The 13,848-nt window shown below is 42.9% G+C and overlaps 2 protein-coding genes across 2 annotated transcripts; one reads left to right on the forward strand and one right to left on the reverse strand.

Annotated features, from left to right (window-relative positions):
* Positions 1–3,923: 3,923 nt before the first annotated feature.
* On the forward strand, positions 3,924–8,336 carry LOC124683843 (enoyl-[acyl-carrier-protein] reductase [NADH] 1, chloroplastic-like). The gene is made up of 13 exons (XM_047218275.1): positions 3,924–4,049; positions 4,233–4,478; positions 5,367–5,476; positions 5,563–5,618; positions 5,730–5,814; positions 5,893–5,940; positions 6,295–6,369; positions 6,480–6,591; positions 7,044–7,095; positions 7,185–7,236; positions 7,337–7,394; positions 7,745–7,843; positions 7,965–8,336. The coding sequence occupies exons 2-13, from the start codon at positions 4,241–4,243 to the stop codon at positions 8,090–8,092; spliced, it is 1,113 nt and encodes a 370-aa protein (XP_047074231.1). The 5' UTR covers positions 3,924–4,049; positions 4,233–4,240; the 3' UTR covers positions 8,093–8,336.
* Positions 8,337–10,218: 1,882 nt separating this feature from the next.
* LOC124659651 (protein S-acyltransferase 18-like) lies at positions 10,219–12,661 on the reverse strand. Its single transcript, XM_047197487.1, has 9 exons — positions 12,572–12,661; positions 12,371–12,484; positions 11,935–12,291; positions 11,621–11,689; positions 11,445–11,516; positions 11,224–11,352; positions 11,053–11,133; positions 10,789–10,953; positions 10,219–10,707 (listed from the first exon to the last, which is right to left on the reverse strand). Exons 1-9 carry the CDS (start codon positions 12,659–12,661, stop codon positions 10,219–10,221), a joined length of 1,566 nt encoding a protein of 521 aa, XP_047053443.1.
* Positions 12,662–13,848: the final 1,187 nt, after the last annotated feature.

A 13,848-nucleotide genomic window follows, 5' to 3' on the forward strand; every position in this document is an offset into this window, starting at 1 on the left:
AGGTGTTCAGCATATTGCCGCGATATTTATTAGACTATTACTTCGAGTATCTTCAGAACATAAGTGTCCATGTTTTTTTCCGAAAATTCGACCAATTTATTAGCTATCATCAACAAAAGTACAAACAACCTTAAAAGTAATAAAACAATTATGAATAGGTCTTAAACCACCTAGCGATAACTACAAAAACTAGTATACAGATCGACCCCGCCACCCTAGGCGTTGATGCCTGGCTCTCATATTTGTTCAGTGCGTCACTTTGTGTTTTTTTCTTTGGTTTATGTGGATTCATACATTATAACTATTAGAGATCGGGTCTAAATTCTTATGATTGTATCAACCTGATGCTAAATATGAGTTTCATAAGGCGTCATTTATCGAGAAAAAAAAGTGTGATCTGATGCTGCAATGGTATGAGATCTTGCAGATTGCACAAACTCTCCATCTCACTATTGAAAGTGATGCTCTTATCTGGATGTGGGAAGTTGTGGGGTTTATAGTGTAAAATAAATGTATGCCATTATCAATTTTAGGTAGATTGTGCCTGTTAATGTACATTGTGTTTGGACTTTCATGATTCCTCCTAAAATTTATTTCTTTCTATGGTTGATAGTTCATAACAAGATTCTTACTAGAGATAATTTAGTTAAAAGGCAATCAGCAGATGACTTGTATTTTCTGTGAGGAGCTTGAAACTTACCACCACTTATTCCGTGAATGTGTCGTTATTTCCAACATGTGGTTGGAAGTTAAGAGTGTTCTGGGTATTAACTTTGGTCCTGCAACTTTAGTCGATATCTTTGTCTTACAGAATAACAAAAAGAAGAAACTTTTGGTTAGTATGATAAATGTTGTTATATTGAGGATTATTTGGCTAGCTAGAAATAATATGGTGTTCGAACACAATGGATGATGATGCAGGTCTTACGGAGGAAAATAGCCACGTCTTCTCTAAGGGGATGTTCAATGCGCGACGCTTGTATGGGCGCTTGAGCGGAGAGGAATCCATCGATTAATCCTGGCGCCCATGCTAAGAGTCCACTAATTCAACACTGGCCTCTAATTTTTTTTTAAACTGATGTCCTCTGTTTCTCAACCTTTTGCGTCGACGTCTGTACATAAGCGTCCATGATCTTTCCTCAAAACGCTCGTCTGGGTTAAAATTCCTAGCGTTCTTATATAAGCGGCTTCATTGTAGATGCCCTAAACAACTTTTGCACCAGCGTGAAGTTTTATATATCCGGCGCCTCTAGAGCCAGCCTAGCCTATTAGGAGGTAATCAGTAATGCTACACATACGGAAAAGATTTACGGAAAACACTTACGGACGCAGCGTGGCATCAGCCAATTGGACGCACAAATCATGGTGGGTCCAAGTATTCAGCCCAGGAGAAACATCTTCCATAACAAATTATCCGTAGACCCAGCATTATTGAGGAGGTAATCGGAGACGTCAGCTAACGCCACGTCCAACGAAAACAGGGCACGTGGCCTACAGGGCTACTAAAAGAGCCAGAATGGAGCTTTTGACTTTGTCCATACTCCCCTTTAATAAAACTAGGAAGATTGCCCGTATGTTGCACCAGGTGGTTGAAATCCACCTCTTCAATCCAAAATATTTCAGATAGCTTCGATACGACACTACAACAACGGAAAATGCATAATTCTAGAGTCTTTTCTATGTCTTATGCTTTGTTTTAGACTGGTTTGTAGTTTGCACAAACAACACAATTTGCAAGGTAAACAGATAATGGTACACGATACAATATCCTTATCTCTCATAGCATCTAGTCAAGTCGACACGGCTATATATCCCATACACATTCAACAACAAACATATACCGTACACATTTAACAAAGATTTGCACAAGAGATCCTTAAGATACACAGTCTTGATAATAATCTTAGTGTACCTAGATTTATGCCCCAAATTTACAGAATATTAGTGAATGATTATAAAATTTAATAGAAACAGAAACACATTATATATTCACAGTTTACGCACCAAACCTTCCCTTGATGCTGAAAGAAAATAGGACTAACTAAATCACACAACATCAAAATTCTTTCCATCGGAATTGGAAAACCTCAGGCAGTTTTATTGGCTAACACTACAATTCGTAAATAAAGATGATGTACGTGGACAGATGTTTATACAGCGAAGGCGCTGCAGACCAAATATCTTTCTTTCCCAGCAGCTTTTTATTTGACTGAACTCTCTCCTACAATAGAAATTAGCAATTCAGGTCCATGTGTAGAAACGACCTCTATACTGGAGCGGTACGCCCTGAGAGGAATTGCAGGTCCATGTGTAGAAACGACCTCTATACTGGAGCGGTACGCCCTAAGAGGAATTGCAGATCATGGAGAGGGAGATGTCGAGGGTGCGGTTGATGGGAGGCCAGACGATACGTTGCCGGTGAGAATGAGGCATGCCTAGTTTTCGCCGGTGCGGACCACCTTGGGCACGGCCATGCCCATGCTGCACTTCTGCCTGCATCAGCGACCCGTCGGTGCTTCCCGTGAGCCCCTCACGAGTCACGATTTGAGGCACTGCCTACACCTGACGGCTGGAACGCGGACGAGATGGAGCAAGTACGCTGCCTCGGGAAAGTTGGAATTTTTTGTCGATGGTGTTGGATGATGATTCCCGACAGTGTGTTCGAGACTGCAGCTGCAGGGTAGCGGGATTTGGAGATTAGCTTGGCGTTGCCGTGGTCGGAGTGAGGTGTTTCACCGGTGGCCCCAGGAATCAGGATGGCGGCGTTCTAGTATAGGCCCTGAAGCGCCCGCTAACAAGCGGGGAATGGTAGACGACGACCTCTAGGTCGGCGAGCAGGGACTCGGAGATTCGAGGCCGCGCGAGCCGATTGTGTCGACGCGGGCGGGAGCAGGGACATGGAGAGGTCGAGGCGGCGGGATACGCGCGGGAGGCGCCCGTGTCTCGGCCGGTCTGGCACTGTCCGCTGATGTAGCCGAGTAGAAAAGAGGCGGAGGGCAGCCGGCGGCGCTGCTTCTGTTCGTCTCGGTGGAGAGCAGGAAGGGATAAGGCGCGTGGTAGGTGGGCCAAAGGCGGACCGATTTTTCAGCGAATCGTTTTCTTGACTCAGCCGTGGCATTGCCCGTAATTTTAATAGAATAGGAGGGGCAATAATAGATGGACGAACAAGAAATCTTATTTTCTTTATTATTAGGTATAGGTATATATAATGGCCGGTGTGCTCTATACAAACAAATGATGGATCTCGTACGGGGGTTTATGGCGGATATGCTCTAAATCTCCATCCAACAGCATCTCCAGCGGCGCGACGCAAACGGACACTGCCTCGACGAAAGCGTCTGGCACCATCTCGAACGGCGCGACGCAAAGTGACCGGGCCTGTCCGCAGAGACGCAAACATGTCGCATATTTACGGGTCTCTGCGGACGCTGCGCGGATGCGCAAACTGTCCGCTCGCGTCTCCACCGGGCCCGTTTGGCAGCGAATCTGCATCGAGGGCATCGCTTCGGCGGTCAGCGCTTCTGCGTCTGCGCGGCAGCCTTCGCCATCAATGGCGCGGCTGCCTGTTCTGCGCGCGCACTGCCGGGCGGCGCCTGGGCTTCTGCGCCGCCTTCAATGTCATCGTATCCCGCGCGCGGCCGCCAAGTCCACCGGCTGCGCACTGGCGGAACGCATAGTTTTTTTTGCCGAATTGCACGCACAGTTTTTTGTGCCGAATTGCACGCATTGCAGATTTTTCATTGTTTTTATCAAGTTCATTTTTTAGGGACATTGTTTGTTTTTAGCAAGTTCTTGTGTAGGGAAGTTGTTGTTTGCTCAAGGTACTTTTGCAGCCTCCCTCGGTTTCTCAGCTACTCCGGCCGAATCTAAACCAGAACCCTCTTCTCCCCCCTCGGTCTCATCGAAAACCCCGTCCTCTCCTCCCCTTCCTACAACTAGCTCCCCTCCGTCCCTCCGCTCTAAATTCATCACCACCTTGCCGCAGGCAGCGACAGCACACGCCTGCGCTCCGCTCCCAGATCCCTTCCCTCTACACAGCATTCCCCGAGGTAAGGCGTCAGCTTGCCACCTCCTCCCCGATCCATGGAACCCACCTCTTAAAAATTGCGATTTGCTGTTTACCGATTGTGTTCTTTGCTCGGCGAGATCCTCCGCCGTTTTGGACTGAGCCTCGTTCTTGCAGCAAGATCCTTCCTTTTTCTGTGATGAATTGATGGTGTTCTGACTGCTAGGACGGACGATGGCCCCCTGTGCAACTGCCGGCGCGCAGATGCTGGCTGCGCGCCCCTGCGTCTCGGCTTCCCAGAGTATGCTCGCCTCGAGGGCGGCCGTCTCACGGATCAGCCCGGCGCTCGGCGCCAGTGGCTTTGCGAGCTGCCCCAGAATCTCCTACTCCAGGCCTCTCACTTCTTCCAACATCGCCGTGAGAGCAGTGTCAGGAGAAGGTGCCCCTCAGGGGCTACCCATTGACCTCAGAGGTAAGCAGTGTCAGGAATATGTTGTTCTCTGGTGGAGATCATGTTTAGAGGTACTTCTATGCATGTGAAGAAAAAATTATAATTCCACAATCCACATCAAATTGTAACTTTGTGTGGGTTCTTTCTTCTACTATTAGTTTGTGTGATAATTCGTACAGATTTAGTGGGCTAGTAGTTGATATCTGCTCACCTGTTTGTTCCACAATATTAAGCGTGCTAGTAGAAAACTCTGTAATTCCACAATCCACATCTAATTGTAACTTTCTTTGGGTTCTGATAGCTTTGAGTACTTACTATTTGTTCACCTATTGTAATATATACAATAATGCTCTTTTCTCCAACACTGTCAGATTCATGCATAACACTAAAATTGATTGCTGAAATTCCTTCCTTAGTTCATTATTAAGCATAGGGGGTGATATTTGCTTATTTTGGACTTTAGCGACTTAGGCATGTCCTTATGAATTATGATCCCAAGAAAACACAAGTTCTCTTTTTGGCAAATAATGAATAGTGGCTTTCATAGGGTCTGTACTATATAGCTAACGAGTAAAGAACTATCAATGGTGTTCATCATTTGATGATAATGGTAGCCCTTTCATTTGGCATATTACTGATCATGCCATATGTGAACAATACAGATCCTACTATGTTAGTCATATGAATTGCTGACATTATGAGAATGAGGCATGTAAGTTTGGCACAGGTTCATTTATATCACCAGCTTACCAAATTATGGAACATGCTATGTTTCATGTGTCCTCTTCCTACCCAATTACCAGATTAAAGAAATCAAGTGTGTAATTCTTTAGTTTTCAGGAAGCTCAGTCTCATAAGTGCCTACCCAAGTACCACAACCTTTTCTCATTTTTAGCTGTGATATTTCAGGGAAAAAGGCATTTATTGCTGGGGTTGCTGATGATAATGGCTACGGCTGGGCAATTGCAAAGGCTCTTGCAGCAGCTGGTGCTGAAATTCTTGTTGGTACATGGGTGCCTGTATGTTTATCTGACCCTTGCTGTGTTACTTCATATTGTAAGCTTTTGTTCATTAATTAGCTCATAGATAATTGTACCATTGGCAGGCACTTAACATATTCGAGACAAGCCTGAGGCGTGGAAAGTTTGACGAATCACGGAAGTATGTACTATGGTTCTAGATAATTTTGATCTACCTCTAGTTTCATTCGATGCGTCACAAAATATTTCTGAACTTGCTGTTCGGCAGTTGACTGATTTGCTGTTGGTACAGGCTGCCCGATGGATCTCTTATGGAGATTGTTAAAGTCTATCCACTGGACGCTGTCTATGATTGCCCGGAGGATGTTCCTGAAGATGTAATCTCTACTTTTGTGTATGCACTTGTTTAGTTCACAATATGGCTTATAATGACATTTTATATTTCACTATTTTAGGTCAAAACAAACAAAAGGTACGCAGGATCATCAAATTGGACTGTGAAGGTATGTCTAAGAAACCATCTCTATTGCATATGCATGAGTACCCAATTTCTGAACTTTCTTCAAGACAACGTTAATGTTGGTAGTATAACAGTAGGTGCATGTTAGGACTACAAGGGACACAACACAACTATAACTACCACTACAATACCGCTTCACCTCATTCATCCCAAAATCAGTACTGTTGCACACGGTTTGAATCTGAGGTGGTTGTTAAGGGTGGTAGCATAATATTGTGTGTATGTTCAGGGTAGAATTGGTATTATTTTTGGTAGTTAGAGTCACCTCTCTTGACTCTTGTAGTCATAGATATTAGCTTAGGAGTTTGACTAATATATGAATCTATACATTTTTTAGGAAGCTGCTGAAGCAGTCAAGAAGGATTTTGGTAGCATCGACATTCTTGTGCATTCTCTTGCTAATGGTCCTGAGGTACTGTCCCTCCCTATTTTTTATTTATTTGTGTGCATACATACGCATGGCATTATGCTTAATTTTCATGTAACACCTTTACTGAAAATCCAACTAATTTTATGTTGAAGGTTACAAAACCTTTGCTGGAAACCTCAAGAAGTGGCTATCTTGCTGCAATGTCAGCATCCAGTTACTCATTTATTTCCTTACTTCAGCACTTCGTTCCTATTATGAATCCAGGTAATGCAGATCCTCTCAGTATTATGCTGCCATTCATCTAGTTATCTTCTGCACTAAACTTTTGCACTTTTGCCTGGCCAAACCCACAACCGTTTTATGTACTTTGAGTATTTGAATTTTGATGAATCTATCACGTAAAATGTATCTCAATGCAAAGGCCAACCTTTGTCCTACAAATTTACAGTGTGCATGCCATGTTGGGCACAAATTCCACTTCTCTAGAACAAAACCTTCTTTTTAAGTGTGATGTCTTGTTTTAGTTTTATTTTGCTAGTGGATCACAGTAGAAATGTTTGGCCTGTCCGTGGAACTTTTGAGTGGACATCAATGCTGAAATTTCTCTCACCAGTTATTAACTCTGATTGGCTTCTTCAATAAAATGATGCTGTGCTCTGACAAAGAACCGCATAGCCATTTATTTGCACTGCCTCATGAGTTTAAATATTTTCCAGGTGGTGCTAGTATCTCGCTAACATACATTGCATCTGAAAGAACGATTCCTGGGTAAATGTGTTCTTATATAGATTTATGAGATATAAGCTATTTGCCAAGCTATCTTTACATATGATTGTTTTGATGTTTTTTGCATGTAGATATGGTGGTGGCATGAGTTCAGCTAAAGCAGCTCTTGAGAGTGATACAAGAGTAGGATTTTCTTTATGATAATAATATACAGTTTCTAACTTTAGGTCTTTCTTTCGCATGAATGTTATTCTTTTTGACTTCCTTTTCCAAATTAATGTAGGTACTTGCTTTTGAAGCTGGACGCAAAGGCAAAATTCGAGTGAACACCATATCCGCAGGTATCTTTCAAAAAGAACGCTGTTTTTGTAGCTGATTCATCTTTGTAGAATAATGTATGCACTTAAGTTATTTTGTGCATTTAGGTGTAACATGCGGCCACTGGAAATCAATTAATTTAGTTACTATCTAAGAAATCAATCAATATTTATTTGGATGTTTCCTCAAAAGCCATTTCTACACGCCATAGCTGCATTACTCTTCCATGCTAATCTGCTTTGTTTGACTGTTATGTATGATATGCTACTACTTTGAATATAGCTCTTCAAGGATTATATTGTTTTAGCAGTTTGGCAGCACTTGCAAAGTGCGTCAATTTTGCTTCATTGTGCTTTATCGGATGCATCTGTAGGTCCTTTGGGAAGCAGAGCCGCAAAGGCAATTGGATTCATTGAGAAGATGATCGAGTACTCTTACGTTAATGCACCATTGCAGAAGGAACTTCTGGCAGGTTGAAATTTTTTTTGTCTAACATAGTTCATGGACGCCTTGCCTTGTTTTATTATTTTTGCGAAGTTATGCAACTTTCTTCATGAAATGATATCTTATAAGAATAGTTGCATGCTGAACAGATGAAGTTGGGAACGCAGCAGCATTCCTGGTGTCTCCTTTGGCCTCTGCTATCACCGGCTCGACTGTCTATGTCGACAACGGACTAAACACGATGGCTGTTGCTATTGACAGCCCTTCAGTGGCATAGTAGAAGCTGTTCTGGTAGAGAGATCTGTTTTCCTTATTCACTGTGGTGTGATTCTTGAATAAAGAGGTTAGTTAGTTAGTGCGAGAGCTGAGGGTGGGGTAAAAAGGGAGCTGTCCGTTTAAATGAATTTAAGCATTCTGGTACCTCTTTGGCCCATTTCTAATATAATGTATCTTGAATGCTTGTGGTTAAAAATTTGTTCAGTGTGGCTGATTAGTACCTTGACAAATTGTGTTATACATCAGGAAGGGAAATGTTTGATGGTTGGGCTCATACTGTCTGAGATTGGCAAACCCCACACAAGCACAAATGCACCTGCTTGTTCTCGGTTTGCTTATACTTATTTTGTTACATCAAAGAACAATAATGGTTGAGTTACAGATGTGGCAATTCTATTGGACAAAATTAGGCATTATAAGTTCCTAAAAAACCTGTGGTCTAGACTACTAGGTTAAGATAAGAAAAAAAAATCAATCTATGATGGCATCTCATATTCATCAAAGGAATCTACGAATATTTCTGAACACTTTTTTTTGGTAATATAGCATGTGTCTAATTTGACTAATTCTGGCTGACACTCGCTTAGGAAGGAATGAGTATTAATTATTTAGTTGACATATAATATAGTGTGGTGTAGTAATAGTTCACTGATGATTTCATGACCGGAACAAAAGATTATTTACAACAGGTTTGAGTGGATTTCAAATAACCTGTGAAACAGAGCGCAAAGAAATCTTTAGAATTTTTCTAGAGGATTCAATCGTACAAATCAACAACAAATAGGATTTTTTCTGTGGTTTCTAATCCTTCAAAATTCCTATGAAAATCCTTTGTATCACAGAGACCCTAGATAGAACATCATTCAACCATAAATATATCACAAGAAAATCCCTTCTTGAGCACCCAATGGCTGAATGTACTGACGAACGTTTGACTTTTGCAAAGCAGGTCGGCAAGTACAGTTTCTACCGAACATGTCTACAAAGTATCTCTATGGGCATTATAAGATCTGAACATGTTCAGAAAGGCAAGCTCAAGGAAATTGCTGTTCAGTCTGATAAAACCTGATCTGTTTGAGATTCCCTCTAATCTTCAGGAATAATCAAATCATGTCAATGTGCGACACAAGATTCTTCACAGTTAATCTGGATGTAGAAAATGGACACGCCATATAGGCAGACCAAAGAAACAGGTCAACGGAACTTAGAAGACTAACTTTTCGTAGGTAAACAAAATTCTCCTTTTCATGCTAGCAACCAACACACATTGCAGTTTTCGCCACATGCAAGACTCAGCAAAGTTCTTACTCCCTAAACAACAATGATATATGTATAAATAGTAAAACATGCACGCAATTTGTGAAGTTCATTCGACAAACCGTTTTTTTTTTTGTTTGAATAACAAACAAACTACCTGAGATGTAAACAAGCATCCTAAAAATCCTCACTTGTAAGAAGTATTTCCTAAGTAAAGAAACCAATTACTCAGGCTCATCTAAACAGTTTGGAATAGCATTCTAGTGATGAACAGGATCATCGAGAAGATTTCTTAGTACTGCATTGCTCTTCTGCAATTCACCATTCACAGGCTCATGGCTAGTGAGTTCCTTCTCCGAAACAACAAGAGTTGAAGCCAGGGAATTGCTTTCATTTTATGTTAAATGCTCATAGCACTTCTTCTTCCTTCTCATTAACATATTTCTCATACAAACCCCACACACATTCAGTTTTTAGAAATCTAACCCTTTGGATTGACTCGGATGGATGATTCATATTCATGGATCCTACTGTAAAAGACCTCGAGTATTAACATCACAACAGAGATGGAGATGACAACTACAGATAAGTGAAGAGTTGAAACAAAAATCATATCATAACAACACTTGAGATGACAAATTCACATCTGCAGAAGAACTGATTATGGTTGGAAATTTGATATAAATAACCATGGCATTGATGTACTCAAATGTTCAGGGGATGTAGTACACGAGAGCAACATACAACTATGTATACAGCAGCATTAAACTACCCGAGTGAAGAAGTGCATGGGCTAAGAAAGCACAGCACACAATACACAGAGATTAACAAAAAATTGAATGAATTTTGTGGGCTACACAACATCCTAAATTACAACGAAGAACCTTCATCCTCGACGCCTTTCATGACAACAGAGCACATGACCTGCTTCGAGATGTGGGTATCAAGCTCTCTTGACACCTCTGTCAGTCTAACGTTGAAGTTGGTCCGGCTCCTCTGAGGTTTGGGTGACGATGACCCTGAAAACCGCCTTCTTGGGCTGGACAACCTTGCTGTTGGTGACCCTGAGGTCCCTGACACCCAGCTCTTTGTGAATACAGGTACGATCTCCTTCCCTGTCGTGCTTCTCTCCGGATTCAAAGGACCTCGCTTTGTCTCCAATGGTAATGGTTTCATAGGGGAGATGGTTGTGGATTGCAGCTTCTGCCTGATCCGCTCACGTGCACGCTCAGCGGCTGCCATTGCTTTTTCCTTACTCATATTGATCAACGTCCATGGATTGATCTGGATGTCATCCTTCCTCCTTGTTGCATCATTGGGCTCCTTCTCGTCGATCCTTATCGACAGCTTTCGGGAACTCTATCGTGTTCAAAGTTGTTTTGTTATCTCTAATGTTATTGACAGTTAAGTATGCCAGTGCAGCAATTTATCTCTTCTTACCTCATTCACTTCCTCTTTTCTGCAAAAGATCCTTGACATGAACGATGGCCTTTCTGGAGAGTCAAAGTCAATGCTCTCTTCCGAGGATATATCCGAGTCATCAAAAGGATCATATGCTTGTGCAGCTTCTCGTAGAGCAAGGATGTAATCGTAAGTCCTCATTCCCTGTAGTTTAAAATATGCAAATTAAGTTACCAAAAATGAAAGCATATTCCTGAGCTCTGCACACTGGTAATACAAGCATGGGTTTGGCAAACCTCTAACCTTTCTAATGAGCAGAACATGGAAAAAGAAGAGCTGGCCCAATGCTGCAGTACTGTACATCGTAAATAGGACAAATGCCATCTGTGGCAAAAATTAAAGAGGAGCGTGAGGTTCACAAGTGAAATAGATAAACAAAGTTTGTTACCAGGCATATTATTCTTTATATCTTACAGATAATGCTGCATGAGCTCCTTTAGGTAGCCTAATGTGAAGCCTGTGCTCCATTTCCATTTTCAACCCTTTGCTGTCGACAAAACAGCGAACAAAAATCGCAACCGCTGTTCCCCCCTCGATAACAAGCTGATAAAGTAGATTGGAATATGCCAATTAGGACTGGCGAAACTAAAAACAGCTCGGAAAGCTGAACATTTATGGAATTTTGAAGCACCCACCATCAGCAAGACAAAGAACATTAGCAGAATAAATGCAGCATAATTCCTTCTCCCGATGCAATTGTTGAGCCACTGCGTTGAAGAAATTGATTAATCAGTCACTTGATTTGCCGAGATATGATGAGCAGGGATAGAAGAGATTTGGAAGTGAGCTACTGCATAGATATGGTGGTTACCCTGCAGTGGTGATCAAATCCATCAACACACCGTTCACAAGTTTTGCAGTGCTTGCTGCGCAATTTCACCTGCAATTTAAGCTCTGTAAGTTCCTGATTGGTCAACAGCTGGCAGCGATGCAATTCATTTGTTGAACTTCACTGACAACATATGAATTCAGTCCATTTAACACATGCCATGTTCAGAAATTGACCTATCTACATAGAAATAGATTCATCCAAGAACATCGAAATGGGCTGCATTTCTTGATTCATTCGAAACACAGTAGCAGATGAATGAACAAACTAGAGAGGAGATGTAAATAAGTGGAGACCTCGCAGTCGCAGATTGGGCAGAATGAGATGTCCTGGTCCTGGGTGGCGTGCGGGGAGACGATGTCGTCGAGCTTGGTGAAGGCGAAGGGGAGCATGGGGTCGAGCTGGACGCTGGAGTTCCACTGCTCCAGGTAGGTCCTCCGCACCCAGCGGTTCATGACGCGGACCTCCACCCTCTTGAGCAGCCGCATCGCGTACCGCCACAGGATGTAGCCGTACCGCAGCCTCGGCAGCGTCCGCCCGCGGCCGCCGCCGCACCTGGCGAGGTCGCGCTGCCTCTTCATCTTCTTGGCGTGCGTCCGGTCGGACGGGTCCACCGCGGTGCAGCGCACGTAGAGAGCCGCGGCGGCGGCGGCCTGTCGTCAGCCAGTCGTCAGCGGCGCAAGGCAAAGGTCTGCCTTTGGGAACTGGAGAGCGAGGTGGTGGTGGACGTACCGAGAAGGAGAAGAGCACGAGGAGGGTGGTGCCGGCGACGGTGCTACCGAGATAGGGCCCGAGGACGACGTAGTAGGCTGCGACGAGGACGGCGAACACCGCCGCGCCCACGAGCTGCAGCCATCGGCAATTAAATCCGAGAAAGCGGCGAAGAGGGGATGAAGGAATGGGGAAAAGATGGAGGGAGGGCGGGCGGCGGACCTGGAGCGGGTGGAGGGGCAGCTGCCAGCCGTGGCGCCGGCGCCACCGCGGCCACCTCATCGCCGCCGTTGTTTCTCCGCCGCACCCCATCGTCGAGAGATTCGATCCGAGCGCGCTGCTCTGCTCTGCTCTCACCTCAGGTCAAGAGGAGAAGGAGGGTCTTGTGAACTCTTTCTGACATGTGGGGCAAGGCAGCCGCCCGCACCAACGTCTCTCCTCATGGTGTTTTGAATTTCGAATCACCGGCGCGGCTATCTGGGCTGGGCCGTCTGGAATTCAAGGGTCTTTTCTGTTGTTCAGAAAAATGCGGCCGCATCCTCCCTACTGAAGCCTTCTTTAATGGGCCTCATTGGCAGCACTATTTTGTTTTTTGATAAGTCGGGCGTTTTATATTTACGTTTCATAATGAGTTATTTATTATTAATTAATAATAGAAAAAGAGGAAATTTCACAATTGAACCTGGGAGCATATGCTCCTGCTACCCGTGAAAAACATTTTAAAATGTTACAAAATATGAACACAAATTTGACGCGTATATATAGGCAATATATGTGTGCACGCCAAGTTTCACGGAAAGGTGACATTTTTTATGTTTCGTGTAAAAAAGATAAAGAAATATCTCGTGAAAAGCTTTTTGAAACATCAAAAATTGTGTTTTTTCACACTGCGTACAAAACATCGTTTTTTCACGAAACGACTTTATGAACACATAATACGTCAAGACATACACGTCAATTTTTTGTTTGGAATTAAAATTTTGAACTAGCTTTAAGTCATTTCAAAAAGCAGGAGCATATGCCCCAGGGTGCAAAAGCACCTCATTCCTAGAATAAGTGTCGTGAATCAAAATGTTGGAGATATGCCCAAGAGCCAATAATAAAGTGGTTATTATAATATATCTTTGTGTTTATGATAAATGTTTGTATACCATGCTATAATTGTATTAACCGAAACATTTATACATGTGTGTTATGTAAACAACAAAGAGTCCCTAGTAAGCCTCTTGTATAACTAGCTTGTTGATTAATGGATGATCATGGTTTCGTGATCATGAACATTGGATGTTATTAATAACAAGGTTATGTCATTGGATGAATGATATAATGGACACACACCCAAATAAGCGTAGCATGAGATCAAGTCATTAAGTTTAACTTGCTATAAGCTTTCGATACATACTTACCTAAGTCCTTCGACCATGAGATCATGTAAATCGCTTACACCGGAAGGATGCTTTGATTACATCAAACGCCATTGCGTAAATTGGTGGTTATAA

This window comes from Lolium rigidum, chromosome 1 (assembly GCF_022539505.1).
Source record: "Lolium rigidum isolate FL_2022 chromosome 1, APGP_CSIRO_Lrig_0.1, whole genome shotgun sequence".
NCBI classification, from domain to species: Eukaryota; Viridiplantae; Streptophyta; class Magnoliopsida; order Poales; family Poaceae; genus Lolium; species Lolium rigidum.

Coding starts and splice junctions, on each gene's coding strand:
- LOC124683843 (XM_047218275.1), top strand. CDS start 4,241: ATGGCCCCCTGTGCAACTGCCGGCGCGCAGATGCTGGCTGCGCGCCCC. Junction 5,941..6,294: donor CATCAAATTGGACTGTGAAG/GTATGTCTAAGA, acceptor TACATTTTTTAG/GAAGCTGCTGAAGCAGTCAA. Junction 7,395..7,744: donor AGTGAACACCATATCCGCAG/GTATCTTTCAAA, acceptor ATGCATCTGTAG/GTCCTTTGGGAAGCAGAGCC.
- LOC124659651 (XM_047197487.1), bottom strand. CDS start 12,661: ATGGGGTGCGGCGGAGAAACAACGGCGGCGATGAGGTGGCCGCGGTGG. Junction 11,690..11,934: donor GCCCAATCTGCGACTGCGAG/GTCTCCACTTAT, acceptor CTTAAATTGCAG/GTGAAATTGCGCAGCAAGCA. Junction 11,353..11,444: donor TGTTCTTTGTCTTGCTGATG/GTGGGTGCTTCA, acceptor CTACTTTATCAG/CTTGTTATCGAGGGGGGAAC.